This window comes from Polyodon spathula, chromosome 18, assembly GCF_017654505.1.
Source record: "Polyodon spathula isolate WHYD16114869_AA chromosome 18, ASM1765450v1, whole genome shotgun sequence".
In the NCBI taxonomy this organism is placed as follows: domain Eukaryota; kingdom Metazoa; phylum Chordata; class Actinopteri; order Acipenseriformes; family Polyodontidae; genus Polyodon; species Polyodon spathula.
The window spans coordinates 5,210,854-5,236,018 of record NC_054551.1 but is presented as its reverse complement, the minus strand read 5'-3'; the positions used below and the strand labels follow the sequence as shown (position 1 = coordinate 5,236,018).

General features: G+C 38.4%; 1 protein-coding gene across 1 annotated transcript in view; it reads left to right on the top strand.

Annotated features, from left to right (window-relative positions):
* LOC121331070 (extracellular serine/threonine protein kinase FAM20C-like) overlaps positions 1–25,165 on the top strand; it is a 43,862-nt gene that overhangs the window by 6,556 nt on the left and 12,141 nt on the right. Inside the window, exon 3 of the mRNA XM_041278224.1 lies at positions 1,675–1,753. Within this exon, the coding sequence (XP_041134158.1) occupies positions 1,675–1,753 (79 nt within the window). The remainder of the gene's footprint in view (positions 1–1,674; positions 1,754–25,165) is intronic.

The window sequence follows — 25,165 nt, the reverse complement described above, 5'->3', positions numbered from 1 at the left end:
AGTACCCCCAACTTCGAAGCCCAGAAAAAGCAATGTGCCCTACTGAGCCATCATGTCCTCCTATTAACTGAGTCTAAAAGCCATTGATAAATTGTTGAAAAAGCTCCATTGTGTTTAAATGTTTGAATAATGGGGGAAGTTTGCCATTGTAGTCTATAGGTCTGGCCTATAAGTAGCAATCATAATTTGGCCGATGTATATCTAATGTTCCCAAATGAGTGGAAGATTTCAGCATTTAGTGTGAGATATGTCAATCTATACACCAGGATATACGGTTACCAGTGAAGACTGCATGAACAAAATGTTATGCATAATGGTTTCTTGGTTAAACTTTTGTAATAACTACTGCATGTGTTTTTCATATAGCATTCCTTATTTATATTTTCTAGGCATATGTTTTGTTAAAGGAAACAAACACTAGTTCAGTGGGCTGGATTCTTGCATGGTACATGGATATGCAGCAACATCAAAACAGCTTACTTGGAAGAGAGACTAATAGTATTACCTTAGGAGCCCAGTTAACTGCATTTCTCCCTGGAAAACATTAATGTTAAGCTACATGCAAATGATCTTCGTGCTGCAACAGACAATATAGGTGGTTTAGAAGCATGGGAGACAATACACAAAGTACTGACGTAATAATTTCAGTGGTGGTAACCATGTATTTTTAACGCCCCGCTCTCCTGTTAGCTTTAAAAAGTACCTACATAATTGTAAAAAATGTAATGAACAGTCTTGGCCAGTAAGCAGTTTTTTTTTTCTTTTTGATTTGACGTCTTAAATTATATGTGTAATGGCCTGAGGGCTGAATTAAAATGAAGGGGTGGCTTTGAGTTCAATAATCAAAAGACAAGCAAGACACAAACAAGTCAGTGAAGAGGTTCTGGTGATTTCACCCACATCAAAGCTGTAATGGTTGAAGCTGGGAAGCTGCATTTATTACAGACTTGCACTCTATATTTGCAATATCAAAGAAACGTATCATTCTCGGTCCTCCACAAGGGATCAACACAGACAGACAGGCCCTATGCCTTCAGTAGCATTACCACAACAAACACCCATTTCAAACAAGTATTTATTTTTTAAACCCTATCCGTACACAGTACCTTTTCCATTCCAGTATGCCATACCAAGCTGTACAATACCATTTCAGAACCCTGGATGTCTCCTACTGCCTTTCTGTCTTGTATCTTATAAGTACATCATCTGACTGACCACAGTGGTTCAATACACTGGGCAGAATTAAATATAATTATAATCACTGAAGAAAACAATCCTATACTCAGGGTCACATTTTCTTTCTTGCATATACTTTAGAGACAGTATTCTGTTATTTATTATCTTTCAGTTTTTATGATTTTAACATTTAAGTTGCATGACCATGTCTATAGAATAAAAATTAACTATTAAATGCCAAATCCATGATACAGATATTTTTAATATCCATTTTACTTCATAATTTCACCAGAACCACCCACCTTACATTGTGACCCCTGATGATGATTTGTTTTTGTTATTTGAAAAAAACAAAAATTCTAGATGGAGCGTTAGTATGATATAAAAGGTTGCTGAAAGTTGGGGTGTATGTGTGTGTGTGTGTGTTACGATTGGGTGGATTTTGAACTGTTGCTCTAAAAGTGTTCTGACTGATCCATTTTTGTTTCTCCCTGACAGCCATGAAATCGGGAGGCACTCAGCTTAAACTCATCATGACATTCCAAAACTACGGACAAGCGCTTTTCAAACCGATGAAGTAAGTAAGATCCATTAAGCCTGTTTTGAATAATTGATGGTCTGCCCAGCCGTAGCCCTCGGTCGGTACTAAGGCTATAATGGCACACCAGCAACTACTTTGTGTATATTGTAATGGCATTACCCCATGGCAGTGGTAGCTGAAATGACCTTTCTGTAATGTCTAATGTCATAAAACATTAGGATGTCAGAGACATCACTTGGAACATTTTGTGAACTGCAGTGATGAAAGTCATAGAAGAAGCTGGTAGCTTTCTTAAACAATAACAGGATTAGAAACTAAGCCATTGCAGTACAATTCAGATGTGTGTGTTTAAGCACATACTGAAACCTGCAATGGCTCCAATTGATTTGCAACAGGAGTCTTATTACCTACCCTGCAATACAATGCAGCAGGTCTCCACAGTTTTAGGACATTTGCATCAGTTTGATTCAGAAAAATCTTTGTATAAACTCTTCTAGCTCAGTATTGTTTCCTGGGATGTGTATCAATAATGTACCATGCACTTATTCGTTGGAATATAGCTTTGTATTTAAAGTTTAAGTTATGGTTCCATTATATTTGAACCAGACATTTAAATTATTTCTAACTGCTTGTCATTGCCAGCCTATTAGAGATAATTCAGTACCTTTGGAGAATATTCTTTTTCCTCTTTTCTTATTTTTTTTTTTTTTTTTTTTTTTTTTTAGTTGCTGTCAGTCTTGTTTTGACCTTTTAATTGGACATTATGTTGTGTTTCTGAAAGGAGGAGCCTCCCTCTAATTACATACGTAATCAAACCATTCCAGAAATAGCCCCTGTCTCCTCCTTGCAGCGTGCCTTCTCCAGGGGTGCTAGGTGTCTGCCCGCCCACTGTAGTTGTCATCAATCATAGTCATTACATCACAGTTCAGCCAGCTCAGGGGCGGAGGCAGGTGACCCAAAGTGCCCCTTGTCCTGCCCGCTGGCTATAGCTGCCAGTGATCATTGCATGCCAGTTCAGCCACACATAGGGCGGGAGGGGCAAAAGTATAGTACGTTCCATCAAGGGCATGGCCATCTGTCAAATGCAATCAAAAATCATTCATTTCAAATCGTTTGGTGGTTGTCTCCTTTCTGAAATGATGTTTTGAAACAAGCACAAAGGCATTTTATGTTTATAAAAATGTCATGAACTTCTTGCTAATATTATATTGTTTTTTGCTTGTGTTTATAATATAGTATTTAAACATGTATTATTAAATGCCAAGGAAATGATAAATCTGGGTTGTTCTTTTTTTTAACTGATTTGGAAGGCCTTTTTCTCTGGTATACAGCCTACTGTTGGCAAATGAAAAACCCCTGCAAGTTTCTGACTTTGAATTTCTATTAGTTAGACAACATTATTTGTGTACTGTATTAGTTTAGCAACATTGAAAGTTGTCCTTACATTTACAATGGGACAAATTTTGCACTGAAGCAAAAAGCTGGTAAAACAGTCTATAGAAAATTGCCTTGGCAGCATTATCAGTGCCACATTCTGTGCCTCTTGACACCTGTACCACTCCGAAATCAAGGTTAAACCAGGTTTGCTCGCTGTTTGGGCAGGCTGCGCAAGACAACAATGACAGATGACAGCATTTTAAAGTCTGAAGATTACTTAAGAATTCACCTTTCGACAAAGCACAACAGTGCCTCTTAATGTCATGACATCTTAAAAAGGCCCAGACTTCACAGGTTGTGAGGCTTGTAGTTATTAAACACATCTACATTACTCTTGGAAAAGTCAAGCTTCACTGGAAAGACAATTACGTGACCTGCATCTCCAGTAACATCCAGACTGCTTGAACATTTTTTACAGCTTGTGTTTTGCTGGCCTATGTTTGAAGAGTTATTTTTGCCCTACATTAGGTATACGCCTATGGCTGCCTTAGTGTTTAAGGTTATGGAACAAAGATAAGTAAAAGCATTGTTAATCATAATGTATGCTTCGCCACACAGAAATTAACCTTATTCACCGCCCTGTGGGGCTAATAAAAAACATATCTAGAAACCCATACTCATAACCTACAGTTTACCAGTCCAATACTACAACTCTTGCTTTGGAAGTGCAGCATTAACAATAGCATGAAATTACCGGAGGGTAGGATCTCCATGCTGTTTAGGAGAATGTTTCAAGAATGTAATGTTCCTGAAGTTCAATTGATGACCTACCACAGAGGGGGTGTGGACCAGGCAACTGCAGGGTGTGCATCACTACCTTCAGTTTACAATAAACTGCTCTGTGCTGTTTGGGTAGGCAAGAGAACTGCAAAGCTGTGGTTAAAGTAAGTCTCAACAGTTAAAAGTGGAATCAACTTCATCATATGCCATTAATGGCATGCTTTATATTTCCTGTGCATCTATTTTTTGTTTTTTTTAATTATAATATAACCTTGTAATTGTTATATAACCTTCCTTAGTTTAGTAATACAAGTGTTATTAAAATGCCTGATATCATGGCATATGGTTCCACCCTGACAGTCGCTCTGAATAAAACTGAAGAACCTCCAGTCCAGTTGTCAGTCCTCCTTCTTCAGCTGCCTGAAACAAAGCAAAACAAAGTATATCAGGCTAAATCATGTGATTGTGTGTACTGTTTGCATTAAGCAGGTGCATTGCATTGTGCCTGTGTGCAAGGGCTCTCATAGGGGCCCCACAGACACAAATACAAAGCTGGTGTCTGCCAATGGAAAACGACGATGTCATTGAGGCATAGATAAATAAAGGCTTCTCTTTTCAGAAAGAAAAAACCTACTAATGATTATTTGAATCTTTGAAAATTTGATTAGTGCTGCAGAGTAGCCATATCGTGTTCTATATACAAACATGTAACGCAGGTGTAATGAATCCCAACTTAGAATATTTACTATTTAACTGGTCCCCGAGTGGCTCGTCCAGTTAAAGCGTTGCCTCTGGCAGTGCAGGATGAGTCATACAGCTTGGATGGCACCAGTTCCCATTCACACTGTGCAAAGAGGCCAAACTTTGCTAGAGACTCCTAAGGGGGTTTCACATTGGAGAGGGTTGGGATAAATAAAAATAATAACTGGTCATCCCTACATTATATATATATATATATATATATATATATATATATATATATATATATATCAATATTTATATATATAATATTATATATATGCGGCCTATATATATAATACTTGCAAGCTTTTTATTTACACACCTCTAGCCGGTTTGAAAGTTCCGAAAAATAAATGGTTGAGCTCAAATAAGGACAGCTCACAGTCTGCTTTAACTCTGAACTAAAGTGTCAGAATCACACTACGCACTGACAGGGTATAATTCACTTGATCGGCTACAAACAGACACAAGTTGTGGAGATGTAGTGGGTTTCTATAGCGGCCTTGAGAAAGACCTAATGGCTAAGTTTAGAGAACATTGCAACAGAAGGAACAACGTGTGCAGGTGCTTCAGATGGGGTTCGCAAGGAACCCCGTACATAAAAATAAATAGATAAATGAATAAACAAACAAACAAAAAATGATTGCAGTTCTGGAATGAAAAAACAAACTGTTTGAGGATGTTTTAATGTGCTGCTATTGAAGTGTCCTGCATTATAGGTTAATACCTGTTTAGCAGTCAAGTGAGACCTACAAATTACCATTGAAAGTCAGGTGTTGGATTAGACCCATATCCTGGCACACATGTCTGCCTCGCCTTCATACATATGTTTATAGTATTCTTATTTTGCTGATTACTCCAGCACAGGTGTCATGCGTGGACAAACATGTATTTGCTGGATTCATAGAATAGAATAATGCACAGAGTTGAATTTATTGAATTGTTGTCATTTGCAGCATTTGCATTCTCCTTTTATTCGTTTGTGGAGATGTCTTTGCCCTGAGAGATGCAACTGGTCTCCCTCTAGATATCTGAGTGGTGATCATCACATGCGGCTTACTCCTTTTGTGTTCCTAAAGCATATAGGCATTGATAGATTCGCAATGGGCTCCTGCTTGACCAAGGATCGTTGCTGGTTCAAGCTTGATGCGACTGGATAGAATTATGTAGTTCTGAACAAAACCTCGAACTCCCCTGTCAGACACACATACAGTATTTTCACACTTGACACACTTGTTGTATACAGTGTCTAGTGTATTTATACTGGTTTATCAAAGCTACAAGTAAAACATTTTATTCCCAGTAATAAGCAATCTGTAGATACCAACATTTCTTTTAAAATGTGTTCATGATTTAAATCAAACTGGATTCCAAAATATGCAAATTGGGACACAGACCAAATGACCAATTATTTTTAATATAATTACAATCTTTAAATGCGTCCGATTTAAAGCAGCCAGCTTTGATACAATTAGCTTTTTGACCATTTTGAGTTTTAATTTCCTTTCATTTCTGCTGTCTTCAGGCTATTAACTTTACCTGACCTTATTATTGTGGACATAGTGCGGTAGCTCCAGGCCAAGGAAATACCTAATGACTTCTCACACACCAAGATTTTGAATGCAACTCCAACATTGGATCCCTGTATTCTTCTATTTCATTTTGGCGTTAGAGCTTATCACAAAACCCGCAAACTGACTGCTTGTTTGAACATTTATAACTAATTTGTACAATACTTAAGGAATCTTTGATTAAGATGAATGCTTCTTATTAGAATGTGCCTTTGAGGCTGGAGAATGAGGTGACATGGACTGGAGATGTCTTTACTAAAAATACTGCATTCTTTATTGAAATTGTTTTTTTTGTTGTTTTTTTTTTTGTTTTTTTTCAAAATAACTGTCTTTACAAAAAATATATACATATATACAATACATGTGGTGTAAACTGGTTGTGTCCTGCTAAATCCACTCATATTGATGTATTTCCATTTTAGATGAATCTACTGCTGCTGCCTACTTGTGTCTTTCAACACTTTGCATTTTGGCTTTTGTAAGCATATCCCTTATAAAAGTGTACCACTGTGTTTTTGCCATTTACCATAGTTTACCCTGGTTTGTCAAGTTTTTTTTTTTTTTTTTTTTTTTTTGTTTTGTTTTGTTTTTTTTCAATAAGCTTTACCATATGACTCTGAACTTTATAATGCTTCCCTATGCTTTTACAATTGCAAAGTTCTTGATTCGGTTTAAGTGGAATTGCTTGGATGAAAATGAAGTTCTTCCTGGGAAATGTAGTAAAGTCATGTACTCTATATTGCAGTCCAACCCGCACACTGTTGCTTTTTACACACATTTACTGCATCTCCCCTACAGTTTGGTTCTCTTACCATGTAAATATCTGACCGCCCATGACTCATTACAAGCCCCCTGCCAGAACTACAAATAGCAGCAGCAGCAGAGAGGAGAGCAAAGAACATAGCACTTGAGAGCATTAACATGTGTAGCAAAGCCACCACACACATTTAATAACGTCTTAGAAGAAGCCACTCTGGCTCGCTTTATTGAATTGATTTTGGTCATAAATATTGTTGGGCTGGCCCGGTTGCTGCAGGATTCTTTGGGGTTGTCAAATATATTTAAAGCTCATGCAAAAGATATGCTAGCCTTACCGTGGAATTCCCTATCATCTGCACTATTCCAAAAAAACAAGCTGCATAAACACTCTAGCTATGTACACAAGCCCTTTGGAGTTTGCAGAAGGCCTATCTTTCTACTGCAGGGGTGAAGTTATGCCACTCTGTAATAGAAAACTTGCAAGGTTTCAGGCAGGAAAACTGTAGTACAAGTGCCTGGTACATGCAGTGGTTAATCTAGAATCCTTTTACCATCAAGGTTAGGGTTAGGTATATTGTATATTATTTACAAACTAATAGAATATCTCTCTCTCTCTCTCTCTCTCTCTCTCTCTCTCTCTCTCTCCTCTCTCTCTCTCTCTCTCTCTCTCTCTCTCTCTCTCTCTCTCTCTCTCTCTCTCTCTCTCTCTCTCTCTCTCTCCCCATTGTGACAGCCTCATTTCACACGAACATTGTCTTGGTTTAAATACAGTGATAATAATGACAGATTGGAGCCAGCTGACTCTTATCCTGGCTCCTTCCTGTGGCATTCTGGGGAATGTAGTGTTTTGAGACCCCTCCTAGACTACATTTTATTCCGCTTCCTCCCCCCTGTCTGTCACAATATATACCTATTTCACAAACACAGTCATGCCGTGCTTTTAAATTACCATCTCCTTGCCAACCACCACCACCTCACTCCCAGCCTTGTCCTTGGGGGGGGGGGGGGGGGGGGGGGGGGGGGGTATACAACAATATATTCTACAATAGTCTTTAGTCAAGCCAAAAAACACTACATTTCACCCAATTTTAATTTTCTTTTCTTGTATATTGTTTCCCATACTCTGAACCCTGGAATTAATTGTTTTGGTGAAGACAAAATCTATTTCTGAGCACTGTTTGGAAAATGTGGAACTGAAGTTGATCCAAATTGCAACAAACAAGCATAGTTATGCATGGTTTCTATGAGGTGAGGAATATCTTAATTAATATTTCCAGAGAGAGCTGAAGCCTCTGTGCAATTGTAGTGTATTGGTTTAATCCCAGTTTGAATACAGACCTATAAAACACAAACAGCTGCCAGCTTGGGTTAATTGTTTATTGGTGAAACAGGCTTCAATATGCTGGGCTGGCTTCTCCTGCAGGGTAAAAGCGAAATCTTTGGAAACAGAGTGCTAGGTCTGTTTTGGCAATAATGTGGAGGGAGTAAAAGTATTTAAAACACTCAAGCCCATGTGGTATGAAGTCGGTGTATTTATTACACTGTACTAGCCTGCATCAGCAGGTCGCTGGGTCAAGTGGTATGCTAGCTCCCAGTAAGGTGGCAAGGAAATCTTTGTTTAGCTCTGCACTCTGGAGATTTAAAATTGGAATCGAAACCTTGTTTTTACTTAAAGTGCTAGATGCTCAGCCATATGGAAAAAATACAAATAAACACATTAACAAAAACTAGTGTTGTTTGAATATGCTTTCAGAATATCATTGAAATGTAATGTTACACATAGCACTGTATTAAATATAGACATATCTGGAGTTGAATATAAAGTTCCTACCCAACAACTTATTGCTTATACTTATTGTACTTCTCTATTGCAGATCTCTTACATAAGGGGGTTGATAAATCACCCTGAAAGTGTAATGTAGATATAAAGAGCAGGAATACTATATAATGGGGTAAATGGAATGAAAACAAAAACAAAGCTAATTCCAACAGGTACAGCTGGTCTGATTTGAGCACCCTAGAAAATGAAGGAAAGGAAAACATGCAAACATATAATAAAGAAAGCACTGTGTGCATGCTTCTTGTGTGTGTGTGTGTGTGTGTGTGTGTGTGTGTGTGTGTGTGTGTCTTGTGTGTGTGTGTGTGTGTGTGTGTGTGTGTGTGTGTGTGTGTGTGTGTGTGTGTGTGTGTGTGAGGCTCATCTGTGGTCAATAAAATGCAGCTACCAAGGATAGCTGCTTTATCTCCTGGTGCCAATGTGTCAGATTCAGAAGCTCAGTTGCATTATCCCAGGGCTTGACTTTAATCAGTGTAGGGGGCTTGCTGGATTGAACGATCCAGAACTAGGAGATGGAGTTGACTGACTGACTGCTATGGCAGAACGGCCCATGTTAAGAAAAGGAAGTTGTACTAAGGGAGCCATCAGCAATTTACAACAAGCTATAAAAGTGGGTTGAATTAGATACTTAGGAAATCATTTATTATTCTCTTCATATATTGACAATTTCCATACTCTGGCTAGGGGAGGAGGGTATCTTGTGGCAGGCTTGTAAGATTGTAAGGATGCAGCCTGGGAACTTCAATGGAAGTAAAATAGAGAAACTAACAGTTTGTCAGGGTCTGCCTCTCCGTGACTGTACAGTACAGGAGCACAGTGGATAGCCTCCAGCAATGATGTCACACTTTTAGACTAAAGGGGGGGGTGGAGAAAGCAGTGATGCATTGCGCATTTAATCTAAGACAAATAAATAAGTAAACTGGGATTTTATCATAAACAATAGGGGGCTAATTGCTGCAATCTCCTGAGCAAATGTTAATAATACTATAATATTTTTGGGGGGATGATAGTGGATTAGACAGTTTACCTATAATGAAGGGTGTTTTCGTTATTTTTATTGGATCACACGGTTCCTCTTCTTGCAGGCAAAATGCCTAGCTGTTCCTCAAATTAGAACCTTACTTGGAACCTGTTGCCATCTGTTTATACTGACTATGCCTTAATGACTAAAATAAAAACTGCTTGGTAAACATGTGTTTGCTCATTCAGCACTGTATGACTGGAACAACATCCCCTCGGTCCTTAAACCTTTCAACACTTAGTGTCCTTGCAGAGATAGAGATAACCTTGCAATAGCCCAGAGTTTCTTATATGAAAATTGTCTAGACATGTTCTATAAGGACACACCCGGGAATTTATTGTTGAGTGGAGGGAAGTTTTCTTTCCTAGTCCCTGTCTCCCTCGCACTTTTCTACAGTGCTGCAAAGGCTTACAAATATGCTACTGTTTCTGTATCTTTTAATAAGATATGAGTCGAGTTCTGTTTGCAGTTGTCTTGTGTTTTCTGTAATAGCAGTCGCTTACAGTGGAAATGTTTTTCCTTTTAAACTGTTTTTTGTAAGTCAGGTTTGTAGGGAGAGTGAGATTTCAGACGTCGATTACAGAACCGCTTCAGCCATGATATTCTCTACTGGCATGCTATTTAATGCCACTGGAGTGCTGTTATAAAGTGTCTCTGTTCATTTTATGAAATGTAAATGCAGTTTACAGACCTTTGATGTCACCAGGTATCAATTCATAAAGACAGTATTTGACATCTTTTGCAATCCAGTTTGTTACAGAACTGTCTAAGCTGTGTGCCTTCAAGACATACCACATGTCATTATTCCTCATAGGTGTGAAGGATTTGACACATTTGATTAAATCTTGAGGCTGAAACTTGCATCCTAATTGACTAAATCAGTCACATGACTGCAAATAGTTTGTGCTGTTGCCCAAAAAATGGTCTGTGGTTGAGCGTTCAATATTGCCCTCTAACACCACCCTGCATCATCACAGACTTCATTGCTTGAATTCCTTTTAATAAGTTTCCCAGATATTTGTAAAACAGTAATACAGTGCTCCCCCTTTATAAGGCAGCCCTTTATACTGTGGAACAGGTTATAAGGCAGTACGGTAATAATACCATTACATTAACACTATTATTCTCGTTATAAAGCGAAACACAAATAGCACAGACTCTTAAATATGGCTCCCGACTAAAGTGTTATAAAGGGGGAGCACTGTAATACAGATGTTAACTACAGTCGTCACTTTACAGTGAAAAATTGATTCCCATTGGTTAAAAAGATGACCTCCCAACACTGTCAGTCACTTTTAGCATGGTAAGCCTGTATTCTTTTGTAAATGTGGATTTCTGTCTAATTCTCCCCATTCTGACATGCTAGCTTCTGTGTTTACTTTTTAATGACACCTCCTGACACTCTTTGCACTTCCTAATATTCAGGTTTGTTTTAAACCCAATTGCACTGAAGAACGGCATCACTTAGACAGCCAGTCATTACATTGTGCTGAATACACAGCAACAGGTCAGCAGCAAGCTGATGGTGAAGATGTGTCAGTAAGATTGAATGCCTCAGAGCGTTCTGAGCCAATATTGCTAAAAAGACCTCAATGCACACAGTGCAAACGTGCAGTTATGTAAGCTGGGTAGCTTTTTTTCGAAAACGATTTCATCAGCTAAATGAGAGTTTTCTTTCGACGTTCATGTTTGCAGGCTGATTTTATTCTACCATACCTCCATTCAAACAGATGCTCCTTAAAGGAAGTAAAGAGGAAGGCTGGAGGTCATTAGCTGCATTAGCTATAAAAGGACTGCTACAAATGGCCCACGTGCGGTGTGCTCAGATTTCCTCCCTCCCAGTATTTATAGTGCCTGCGCGCTGGATTACACTGGTGTGTGCATTTTTTAAACACCACATGTATGTGCTGCTTACCTCCTACAAAACTGCTTTATAATTAGCATCAGCACTTAATTCGAAGGGAATAACACTGTATTTAAACTTTCAAAATGTTTTGTTTAACTGTAGGGCATAACTAAACCAAATATTTAAAAATGACTGCACGCCACTTAACAGTTACTGCTGAGGGGGCATGTTTTCAGCCAGGCAAAGTATTCTTTTCTGTAAAGAGATTGTCTGGGTTTGATAAGGTGCTATAATGTACAACCCTAAGTTGTTATTGTGTGACTCACTTTAGACTAATCCCCGTAGCACGCTGCATGCCACTTGCTTGGTCTAATAGTACCGCATAATTTCATTTTTAAATATATGTCAATCAGACAAAGTATTTTTATACCTGGGATTTGAAACTCACACGGTCTGCAAAAAAAAATCAATATTTAATACCTGGAGCCCCCTCTGTAAACTGGCTCTATTTTTGAGAGTTCAAGAAAGGCTCAAGACACAGCCTCTGTTGTTGTGTCCATAAGAACTTAAACAGAATTACAGTTCTAATCAGCCCAGTCCTAAAACATTAAAATGACCGACCTTGGCTTTCTTTTTAATCCTTTTTTCCACAGATATTTTTTATGTAGCCGTTTGTGAAGAGCCAAATAATGCAGTACCCGTATTTTCGGAACTGTGCCTTTTTAATGCAGCAGAACAGCATATTATGGGTATTTACTGTGCCTGCGGTCGAAAATGTTAAAAAAAACTGTACACTCAAACTGAGGTCAGAAATCTAGTAGTGTATGGTACAAACAATCAAGGCACACAATATTGAATGTTGAATGACTGTAGAATGTTAAGTATAAGACTGTTTACCATCCATGTACTTGGTTATGTGATTTATTTTTCAGTTGAACAACAATAGACATTTTCCTTGTACGCATATATCTTTTTGTCTTCATAGAAGTAGAATTTGGATAGTTATTGGAAACGGAGCCATTACACTGTTACTGGGAAAATTACACATTATATGTATTGTACTGTTACAGTCTGCAACACAAGGTGCCTCTCTGTCAGGGGTATGCCCTCACCTCACTATGCTGTTCCTACCAAACTCTACTACCTGCCATTGAATGGGTAGCTCATTTGTAACAAGCAGGCCCTTCCCAAGTACAGTACAATGGGGCTCAAAACTGGGCCACTGACTGGCAATGGTGTGCCACTCCGACTGCACATCACAGAGGCAACATTGTAGGAGCAGTCGTGTTACACTGATGGACTGTTAGAATATTAGGCTGGGACAATAGACGTCTGAGCAAAAAGGTTTTCCAGGAGCATATCTTATTAAAGCACAAACCACTGTGTATGAATGTCACGTTGCTTAGTTCTATTGTTAAGTTTGAGGCTGCCTCTGGGAGGGTGCAGTTGGCCAGGAGACTGTGTGCATTTCGACCGTGGAAGAAAGTCATAAATGAATGACCTCTTGTTTAAAACACGGATGGATCTTTGTATATACTGATTCCCATTGTGCTACAGGAGAAAGCTTTTCATACAAACAAAGCCAAGGCAACCCAGTCTTTGGCAAGGCGGTAAAAGCTTGGCACTGCCAATGCAAAAGCAATACCCAAGCAGTAGCATATCTGTGTATTAAAGGACTGATTAACCTATGTGGGTCTAAGATGTCCTACTCTTAAGGAGATTGTTGGATATTCTAGATTAAGTAACCCCAGGCAATTGTTAAATAGAAACGGTTATTTTATAGAGAGTTGTATAATGTCTTCTGTGAATTCAGACCTATCGAAATTAGATGCATAGATCTGCATAATTCTTGCAAACTGTGGTAAGCCAAGTAAATAAATAAAGGCTGTCTTACATCTGGAATTATGAAACAATGTCTGCAAACTTGATAACAAATCCAGACTTAATTCTGCCACACAGTGTCTGTGAAACTGCAGGAATTCATGTTGGAGAGAGAGAATGCAGTATTTGGGCTAAACTGTTTTCCAGTTTTACCATTCCCAGTCCTGTAAATGATATTAGCATTCAGTGGATTTTGTAACCACGGACAGATGTGAGGCAGAAAACCGCCGTAAAAAGTTTTCAAAATGCTCGTTGCTGGCTGACGTAACTGCCCAAAAAGGCTGCCATTCAGGCTTTTATGACTGGGGCCTGTGAGCTGTACAGATATTTCTTACCTCTCGGCTCTTCTTTTCCTGAGGGGAGCTTTTGGAAAATGTGAGTTTCCATGTTGACAATGGAAGCAAGGAGCATCTCTGTTTTCTGAACTTTCCTTGAGAAAAAGGAACAAAAACGCCACTGTACTATTGTTGGTGATTTCAGAATTGTATTGTTGTGATTGACGCTACTTTTTTTTTTTTTTGGTTTATTCAATGTTTGTATATTTGTCAACTCTTTGTTAATTCACCTTCTATGTCTTTAAATTCTGGGGGGGGGCTGTCTCTTTGGGGAAAAAAAAAAAAGTTCATTTTGCAACTCTAAGTAATGCAATTCAAGATTAAAAACAATCTCAAGTTCTTTGCTCATTAAGACAGGATTAAACTGTCTGTTACATTATTGCATCCAGATAGCATGACATAAGGATCTGAAATCAAAACAAGGGGTTTTTATAAAGTTTGCTTTTAAAATCACATAGGATTGGAAACATTACCTTTTTGAGACACAATATTTTCCACTGTGGAAACAATGCATAAAGGAATTGCTTTGGCCCCCATGGTTATCATTATTACCATAATTCAGAATTTACTTTTTTTCAGAACTGACTCTTTATATTATGTAGCACAAGAATGAAAAAGTGATAAAAGTGGTGTTCTATTTTGAATATGTTGCCTCTAAAGCATTTCTCCCATCCCTATAATCATACATAAAGGAAGCTTTCCTCATGTACATGTCCTGTATGTTGACCCCAAGCAGCAATTAAAACTCCCACCTTGAAGGCATCTCTGCTATCAACCGAGCACTCTGAAGGATAAAAAAGGCAGATAGGCCATTAGGCAGGTAAAATAAGGATGGGAAAGCAAAAAACTTTGCAAGATGTTTTACATTGGTCTCTGCCCTTTTATACACTGTCTTGAGTTTGCCCATTAAGCCAATGAGTTTATTCTTTATTATATAAAAATAATGATTCCCTTCTGGCATTCTGGGGTCCTTTGTTGTTATTGTCGACGCCAAAGCATGCTGCATTAGTTGTTTTTAATGCCTGGTTGAGGATGTTGTAAAAACATAGAATCCTGCAGTGAAGAGATGCTTTTTAGTGGGTGAATGGGAAAAATCAATTTGGGTCAAAAACCATTCTGGTGCGCAGTAAGAAATCAGAAGGGGGGAGCAGGAATGCAGGTGTGTGTATACTTATTCGTGTCTACATGATGGGTTAAGAATGAGGTTATGTAATAACGCACCTAGTACCTAGATTATGGGTCAGTACACCAATGTCATCGTGCTACTGAAATTCAAATGAAGACCCACAGGTCTGGGCCGAGCCAAATGTTTCTAGAGGATACATTCGGTTGTCAAACATGTTCTTTTTTATTATTATTTGCACCAGCTCAGGTCCACTGCATTAGTAAGCCTGCCTCAGGTCATTCACCTTGCAGTCTGTATGCAATCAGTGAAATATTTCAAATGTAATCCCGATCAATATTGGGTATGTAGCTTGAACCAAAACATGCATTTAGATTGTGATCAGCAAGGAAACTCAATCTGGAGGATATTTAGATGCTGTCGTTTAAGGGATAGCAGGGTCAGTAAAAGTCAACCTGATTCATACAATGTAACCTACTCCAGAACACACATCTATAGAATTATTATAGGCATTCCATTGTTTTATTATTGTGTATTATATACTGTGTATGTCCAAAGACATTTGTACAGTTCTAATGTATTTGGCTGTGAGCATCTGTAAAGAAAGAGTGTTTTATCATTGCATGTTGTTTTGGATGAGAGCATGAAATGATACCCATCTTACCAATAAGATAAGGCTAAATATGCATAAAATTGATTAAATAAATAATTCAATAGAAACTCATACTATATGTAATTGCCTTTGTTTAGAATTAAGTTATTAGTTCAGAAGTACAGTTGTACTGTTGTACTGTAAAATGTTTATGTAAAATCATCTTATTAGCAGAGAATCTGTGTCTCTGACCAGCGTAACATGATTACCATCCAGGGCTATTATCTGTAAAAGATATTTCTACTTTATTAAAGATACCAGAAAAGCGTTGTATCCCTTGCCTTCTCGAGCCAGCTGTGACAGATTGGATATAAGATGTGACTGTTAATGCCTTCTAGGAAATCTATTTGGAAGCCATTTTAAGATTGGAGGTATAAATTATGCAAAGCGCTGTGCACAGGCTAGTGTCCTGTGCCATTGCAGTCCTGTGAGAGTGCTCAGCGGGCTGCAGACTGCTGTGTGAGGAAAGCAAAACACAGCTACATGGGCAGCTAGAACAGACAGCATTACATTACTTACATGTTCTGCTTTTCTTTTCAGGAACAATTACATTTTTACATGATGTCTCCCTTAATATCCCCTGACTGCTGCTGAATCACTAGTGCAGCTATGTAGCATTATGATTTAAAATTGATTAGCTCTCCAGAGGTCAGACAAAACAATGAGAAACGCATACAATGTACAGTATGTAGTTTTGTGTGAATGGTCTATACCTCTCATCTGTTATGCAAACGAACCATGAATTCTGTAATAAAGGCTGCTACCTCCATTTGCCAGTAGTTTTGATAATAAGCGGTGGGGGAGGTTCAATAAAAAAGAAATACAATAAAACACCACCCCTGTTATTTTTCCGGTTGAATATACCCCCGGGGGAATCTGCAGAGGGTAAACTATGAACTTTCATGGAGCAGTTATTCCAGACCTTATAACCTAGTAAGTGGTGGAGTATGGCCTGCCCTCGTGGTGACCCTACACCCGGTGGGTATGGAGGGCATTTTCCTTTTTTTGTTCAACCCCACTGTGTTACATATCCCAAGGGCACTGTTCCTTATGAGGAATCCAAGCTCCAATAAGGCAGAAAGGCAGTGAGATTTGAGACAGCGATGGTGCAGTTTCATGTTGGCCTGAATAACTGGCTTTGAAATTCACTGTGTTCTCCAAGCAAGGACCTGCATGCCAGGTGCCAAACTGTGCTGCTACTTTGAAGGCGTCGTGTGAGACATTTCAGAATTTCCCTCGGGGTAAATAAAATAAGCCAATCTCTCAAGGTTTGGTTAAGCTCTAGTGCGATTAACGCTTATCTTCGGAAATAAAATATCCCATCTTATCCCTGCACCAACTGTAAACATAACAAGAAGGGGATTACTATCCAGTTGGACTGAGAGTTTCTAAGATGAGCAGGACTAGGGGAAAGCTGAGTTGAGCAGAAAGTTCAGAATAGGAGGTTGAAACACACTGAATATTTGACCAGGTGATGATTTGACAGCTAAATGATGGGGTTATTCAAGAAACAATTACATTCTGTCCTGAGGCTAACAGTGTGCGCGCAGGGGAGCAAGGCACAGGTCTGAACGGACAAAACAATTTCTTCTGTTTCCCTACGTGTTCATATTGACTGCAGTTGGAATTTGTAGCTCAGTCATACTTAATTAAATAAATTACTCACACCTGTTATAGGTGGTGATTAAAAAAAAAATACCCTCTGGAAGTGAAAAATAATTAAAAAATAAAAATAAAAAAAGAAATGAGTGAATGCTCAGAATAAGATCTGTGAGGGCTGGAGTTCAGCATGGTATTGGTACTGACCTCGACACTTACTGTTGGAGCAGCATTATTATCGGAGTGAGCGTTGTTATAACCTGTCTGTCCTTCAATCAGGCTGCCTTTAGAAGGCAGTCTGCTATGCCGCTGCCATGGCAATCTCTCTGAGGCTCTGAAAGTGGGCTGCTGATCTTTATATTTCAAGTGGCTTTAATGCAGCGCTAAATGGATGAGCCCATCTTCCGCATTATGTCTACTTTGTTGTGGTAAGCAGTAAATGGAAAGACAGACAGAGAGAGAGAGAGAGAGAGGAGAGAGAGAGATGAGAGAGAGAGAGAGAGAGAGAGAGAGAGAGAGAGAGAGAGCCTGTTTATTTATCCGTTGTTCATTCGTTCTCATCTATTAAATGTTAGAAGGTTATTGTCCAACAAGATACCTCACCTAGCTCTGCATATTATATGTATTTATATGTACAGTCACATACAAAAAGTATTTGGGCAGGTGAAAAAAAAAATTAGACCACAAAGATAGTGATTTCTACAATTTATAACTGTTCTATTGAAAGATATAAATTAGAGATTCAGCTTTATTATAAAACAAACAAAAATAACATGCAAACGCGAATTTCATACTTTGACAAAAGTATTTGGGCACCCTTGCATTAGTATGATGTGCCCGTCCTTTGCTTACTTTACAGCTTGCAGGGTCGGTTTTTTTGTATTTTGAAACCAGTTCCTGGCATCTTTCTGGAGATATTTTTTTCCATTGTTCAACACATACAGCTTTGAGTTTTGAAACTTTGGTTTCCTTTTTGCGACAGCAACCTTCAAGTCAATCACAACATCTTGATGGGATTCAAGTCTGTGGACTGAGATGGCCAATCCATAGCTGTAATCATCCGTTTTTCAGAAATGCCTTTGTAGACTTGAGTAGTCCTTAGGGTTATTATCCTGCTGGAATACATGCTTCCGTCCAATAAGCCTTCTAGCAGTGGGTAACAAATGAGAGTGCAAAATTTTTAGCAAAGGTTTGCATCTTGGTTTTCACCCATGAACATTCATCTTGTTAAGGTATTGTTGAAGATTGCTCAAACAATTCTTCTTCCAGATTTTGCAGAAATATTTCTTGGTCTTCCATACCTGGAGCTAGTTGTAGTAGTTCCTGGTCTCCTGTGTTTCTCAATAATAGCCCACACAGTGCTTTTCGATAAACTGAGTCTTTCTGCTATTTTCCTGGTAGTTTCTCTTTTTTCATTTAGTTGTATCACTGCCATTTTGAGATCGTTGCTGTACTCTTTAGTTTTGACCATTTTTGTTGCTTTTTTGAATCACAAATTTCTAATTTATTTTTCTGCACTTAATGATTATGTATTTACTTATTCTGTAAGTATCAATCATGATAGTTGTCAAAAATTAGCAATGAGTACGTCTCATACGAAATATGTTAATTACCCAAATACGTTGGTCAAATGTGTGAAATTAGTATTTGCATGTTTTATTATAAAGCTGAATCTCTAATTGATGTCTTTCAATAGAACAATTAGAAATTATAGAAATCACTTTCTATGTGTGTTTTGTTTTGTTTTTTTAACGGACAAAGGGCTTTTTGTCTGTGACTGTTATCTTGTATCAGTCGGTGTTCTATCTATAATATGTACAGTATGCTTTTCTTGGCCTTTCTATCTTGGAGTGCATCAGCTGAGGTGTATACTCTGTAGTTATCTCAATCTGGCCTGTCTCCCAGACTGTCTGTAATGTACTCTATGTTTGCATGCAGACTAGCAGTATTACGGTCTATCTGTATAATCAGCAAGTGCCCTGTCAATGAGATTCCAGAGATTCCAAGAACACTTTGTGGGTAAAAGCTATACCACTGATGGTCTTCCATCAATAGCTTATGTAGTGATTAATAACAAAAAGAGCTGGACTAAAGTACATTTCAAATACAAATAAGAGTCAGAGCTAGTTGTCAGTGTAAAGGGACTATAGGTAGTAGTTCCCACACCTGAGGCTGCACCTCCCCCATCATAAACGACTCTGGAAGCATCTAGTAATAATAATAATAATAATAATAATAATAATAATAATCTTTATTTTATATAGTGCTTTTCATGTAGTACGCCTCAAAGCATTTTACAATTACAATCACAACAGACACATACAACAATCCATATTAAAAAGCAGTAATTTTAATCAAATAAGTTGCAATTTAAGTAGATACAAATTCCATTTAAAAAAAGCATGTTTTCAGTCGTGCTTTAAAAATAGCAACACTTTCGGAGTCCTTAATTTCAAGGGGAGGAGCATTTCAGAGCCTAGGTGCATAACTACAAGATGCCTCTTCACCCATTGAGCCTCATTTACCAAAGGGCACTAAACTTTATCATGCACGATAATTGAAATTACTGTGCACGTTAATGATGTCCGTATTTACTATTGCAATTTTATTCATTATCGTACGAAATAGTGGACATATTATTGTGCACTCTAATTGTATTGTGCCATACTAAGGTAATCAGAATGAATATGTGATTTGTATGGTAATGCATGATAATATATTTAAATGAGGCACCCGCTCTGAATAGAGATGAGTTTCATTCACACTGTATTTACTAGATCTACGGAAAAATCTGTCTGCAAGGGCCATTTAAGTTAAGACTGTTCACTTGGTGAGCCGAATAAAAAAATACACACACATATATATAATGTACGTGAAAATGTCTATATAAGTTGTATGTAGGCCAATATACTCAAATATACTACTTTACATATACTAGAAGCAGCTTTCCTAGAACACTGACAAAACAAAACCTCAATAGCACAAATGTAAAATAATGGAGGAAACAGAAGAGTATTTTACTTTCAAGAGTTAGTTTCTCAAGGGAATTCTGCACTTCCCGTGGCTTCTTAAAGTTAAAAGTTAAGTCATTTTCTTCCGTTGCTACTCCATAGCGTCTTTAAATTCCAGTCAACTCAAAACATAACTTCAATCCTTGCACTGCAAATCAGATGTTTGCCTTGTCGTCAGAGTTATTCAGTGAACAAATAATCATCTGGCTAACAATGTTGAAATCTTCTGTGTTTCACCTCCACCTTTCGCTTCCGTGACGTCTCCAGTTACTTTTTCACTACTGCTTTTAAATTTTACACAAAGTGAAATAAATAGTTTAAACAAGCTTTCACTTCGCTATCCTAATCAAAATTATGTGTGTGAGGAAATGGATCCTGTGTGCTATTTGATTGGTTATTTTTACTACCTCTTGTGAGCTGTGATTGGCTTAATGGGAATGTCACTCTGTGACAGATCGTATGACGCTTGGTGTTAGATCTCCCTCCCGACCTGAGAGGGTACTGGATAAAGGGAGCAGAGTACCTTGGACTAAAAGGCATGACACTTTATTCCTGTGGGTAGGTGGAAGTTGGCCGGCTAGAAAGGGGACTAAGTTACAGTTCCCGAAATCAATGACCCGAACGGGAGACAGCGTGGAATCCGCGGATTGGAGAAGTGGATGCGCTCGTTAACCAAGGGGTCATGAGCGAAGGTATAAAATAGAGACGTAGCAAAGTAATCTGTTCCTTTGTAAATGGTTAGAAAAACAACCCAAAAGGAGTCCCTGCATTTAAAAGAAACTTGTAAACCCAGATACCAGCACTTCACTTTCCATTAGGAACTGTCTTCAGCTCAAGAACTTGATTCACGCATCGTAGGAACTGTGTCTGTGTCTTTGTGTTTTGTGTGGGTGTTGTTTGTTTGTTTCATCTGTTTTCAAGATTACTAGCACGATCCGGAGCTGCAGCCGCAGGCCAGCATTAAACCCGGACACCAGCACTTCACTTTCCACTAGAGAACTCACCACAAGCACCTTTCACCACACTGTAGGAACTGTGTCTTGGAACTGTCTTTGCACCACAAGCACTTAATCTTTGTGTGTAGGAACTGTGTCTGTGTCTTTGTAAAAACTGATAAAACTTTTTTGGTTGCGGGTCAAACCCGTGGGATTATACAAACTGAAGTGATACACGCCGCTGTCGATCGCTTCCATCATTTATTATTTACAGGTATTCGCTCTGGACATTGTAAACCATTTCAATAAACACCCTTGCACCGGTTTGTAATTGTCTGTGTGATTTGTACCTCCACTGCACTCACCTGTATCTACTCACCACTTTGCCACACACTCATACAATGCAGAATGCACATGTTGAATACACGTGTTATATTAAAGAGGCGGGTTGTTTTAAAGAATTCCAAAATGATACAGTACATCAGTGCAATATATAAAGTAATGGGCGGGTTGCCAAAAATTGCCATGTGGGCCATATGTTTGACAACCCTTCTTTAGATTATTAACTATTTATTTTAAACTATGTTATTCAGCTTTAACTGCAACCTATTTAATAAACAGCAATTTACACAAAAAAGCCCTGCTAAAGCTCACAGGGAATTATATTAAATTTCCCAAAAGAAAAATACGCCATTGCACAATATGACATCTAGTGTATATGCATTAAAGGAGAAAGGAAAAGGGCTTTTTTAATCAGTTTTTTTTACATCAGACGGAATACATGTTAAAATGAAAAGGTAAGCAGTGCAGTTTCACTTTATGTTGCCTCTGCCTGTCCTGCTGCTGGGTGCTGTGTCTGTTGATTGCTCATTGTCGGTCAGTGTAAGCCACCTCCACCGTCACAATAAGCTACTGCCAAAAGATATGCCAGGATTGCTGGGGCTTTTGATATCTCGGTGGTCACGGGTAAGTCTCTGACATTATCGTGCACATTAAATTATTGCTCACAATACATGTAGTGTGCATGGTATGGTATGTAAATTAGCCAAATACTGTGCACGTAAATTAGAGTGTTCTCTGTTAGTAAATAGGGCAGTAAATTTAGATTTATAGTGCATGTTAGGCTCACTACTTTACATGCATGCTAACTCCAAATTTAGTGCTCTTGGTTAATGAGGTCCATAGTGTAGACCCTGGTTGTAGGGACTCTTAACAGGTGTTATATGTTCACAGGTTTTAGTTTTTGTTAAAACTGTAGCTGCAGAATTCGGTACATACACTAGCCTGCTGAGAGCATTTGTGATGCAGCCACAAGCAAGGCATTGCAGTAATCAAGTTGAGAAGATATGCACAAAGGCATGCACTAGCTTCTCTGCATCAGGTAGAGAGAGAATAGGTCTTAGTCAAGCAATGTCACAGAGATGAAAAACTGACACCTTGGTGACATTCCACATGTGTGACTCAAAGGTTAAACTAAGGTAAAAAATTACACCAAGATTCCTAACTTCAGAGCTAGACCTAATTTCAGTCCCATCAATAACCATGTTAAAGCTATCGAGTTTACGCAATTGATGTGGAGAGCCAAGCATCATTACCTCTGTTTTCACAATTCAACTGCAAAGTTCAGTTGCATTCATAATTACATTTCAGCCAAGCAGTGTGAAAGTACAGAAACAGCCACATGATTGACTATCTGCTGAATAAGAGCGGCCCCAGTATAGAAACCTGAGGAACGAGACTAGAGGCAGATGAATAATCACCCACTGAAACAGATTGCTTTCTGTCAGACAGGTAAGATCTGAACCAGCAAAGAGCAGTGCCTGTAATCTTATTTTAGTTACACCTTTATTACAATTAGTTATAGCACCACTACAAATCCCACTTCCAAAGTGAGTCTGTGCAGCTTGGAGCTGTAAAATGGAAGTGGAGAAACAGGGAGCAGGGTGATTTTTAAGTTTTTATTACAGCACCCCCAGCACTTGAACTAGCTAAAAAAAACACATTACAAACGGTATCTGTTCCAAACCAGCAGGCTCTAAAACTGCAGGGATCGTTGCAAGAAAAGCTGCTGCTTTTGAAAATGCTGCCAACCATTCATACAACACAAGCAACAAAACCAACTTGTTTTTTTGTTTTGTTTTGTTTTTTTAATTGGCCTCTACATCGATGTACAGTAATGCTATCACCACTGACTCCTACCATACACTGAGCCAAGCTGACTTTGTGTAGAACTGGATGTATTAGGATTTTGTTGCCTATTTCTCAGCAACACCTAGCATTCTACTGACAACGTTTCACAATTCAGCTGTATTCCACAATTAGCACCATCTATGCAGCTCTTTAGAGTAAGTGTAGCTGCAGTTCAGTTGTGCTAGCACCTCAGCACAACGGGAATGGGCTAACACAGAGAACATAGATATGTCTATTTTTCACTCATCTCTATCATCAACATGAAATCAGGAACACCAAAAAATGTCCTTGTTGAGCATTTGGAATGTAGCCCAACATTCCAAATGGTTCTATCGCCAATATAGCTTAGAAGGATTCCTTATATTATGAGTAGTTTGATAGGGAGAAATAGCAGGTACTTACCTCAGTGAAAACTGTTCCACTTTCTTGACCAGCTATCAATCAATCAATCAATATTTTATATAGCACCTGTCATAGTGGACCACCATCACAAAGAGCTTTACAAGGTAGTGAGGAACAATGCTATGTGCTGGTAAATGACATGCTTTATCTTGAATGAACTATTTCAGACAGTGCATACTTTTGTTATGGAGTTTGTTTTGTTGTATGATTGATGGTTTCCTCAATGCTACACTCAAATAATAATAATTATTTATTGTTGTGTTTTTTTGAGGATAAGATAAGTACTCCATAGTTTTGATTTTTGTGCGCGTGTGTGTGTGTGTGTATTTGCTATGAATTCTAACCATTCTTAATAGAAATTCCATGGCTGATTTCAATAAACACTCATGCTAATCAGATAGCAACAAGCCAACGACAGCCACAGGGCAATTTAAATATGTCTGTGGTTTGTCAAACTTTCTCGCACTTGTTTGAACGCTAGGGGAGGTTTCAGGGTATTTTGACGCTTCCATCTACTTATATAATGATCACTCTGCTAATCTGAGTCTGCCCTTGTGTTTGGCAAGCAATCGAGCTTTATCTATGTGGCTGTTGTTACAAGTACACAGGGTAGCTCAACAGCGCCCCTATGTGACAGAAACCGGTTTACCATTACCTTTTTTATTTATTTGTTTTGCTAATTTGTTTAAATTTAAAAAAAAAGCCTAACATATGGAGATCCCCACTGTTTGGTCAAAAATCAGCAAAAATAAGCCACTGTTTGAGCATTATAATCTTGTTTTGAGGACAACTAAATAATATTTGCATTAATTATAATTGGAGAGCAGAGTGAGAAATAACATTGCCACTTGAAACACAAGCCCTTTATCTGGAATGATTTATTTCTAATGTGTCTTCTTGCTCAAGGAATCCTTTAAAACATATGTAACTAACACACACCATCATTAGGTTGTTCTAAACGAGCTACTAATGCAGAAGGCTTGTGTTGTTGTTACTTGCCTACTGTTGCTACATGTACATACAGAGAAAAAGGAATATTTCCTGTTGGTGAGTGACTCATTTGAATGTAAGCCATGAGGTTGCGTTGTGAAAGAATGTAAATATCGGTAATGTGTTTACCCTGTACATACAAAATATCCATTATGGAAAAAAAAAAAAAAACAGCACAGCACTTCCCGTTCCGGATGCTGGTAACCACATGTTCATTGTCTTTCGCTGGCTATGGCTTGAATCCAGTCTGGTCCTTCTTCTAAGGATGTTTACAGTATCTACAGTACCATTCTCCTAGTGCTTAAAATGAATAGCATTCTTTACATGTACGTCCCTCATAGGTGAGGAATGTCTCTGGCTATGGGCATATAGTGGAGGCACTGTAGTACACATCACCC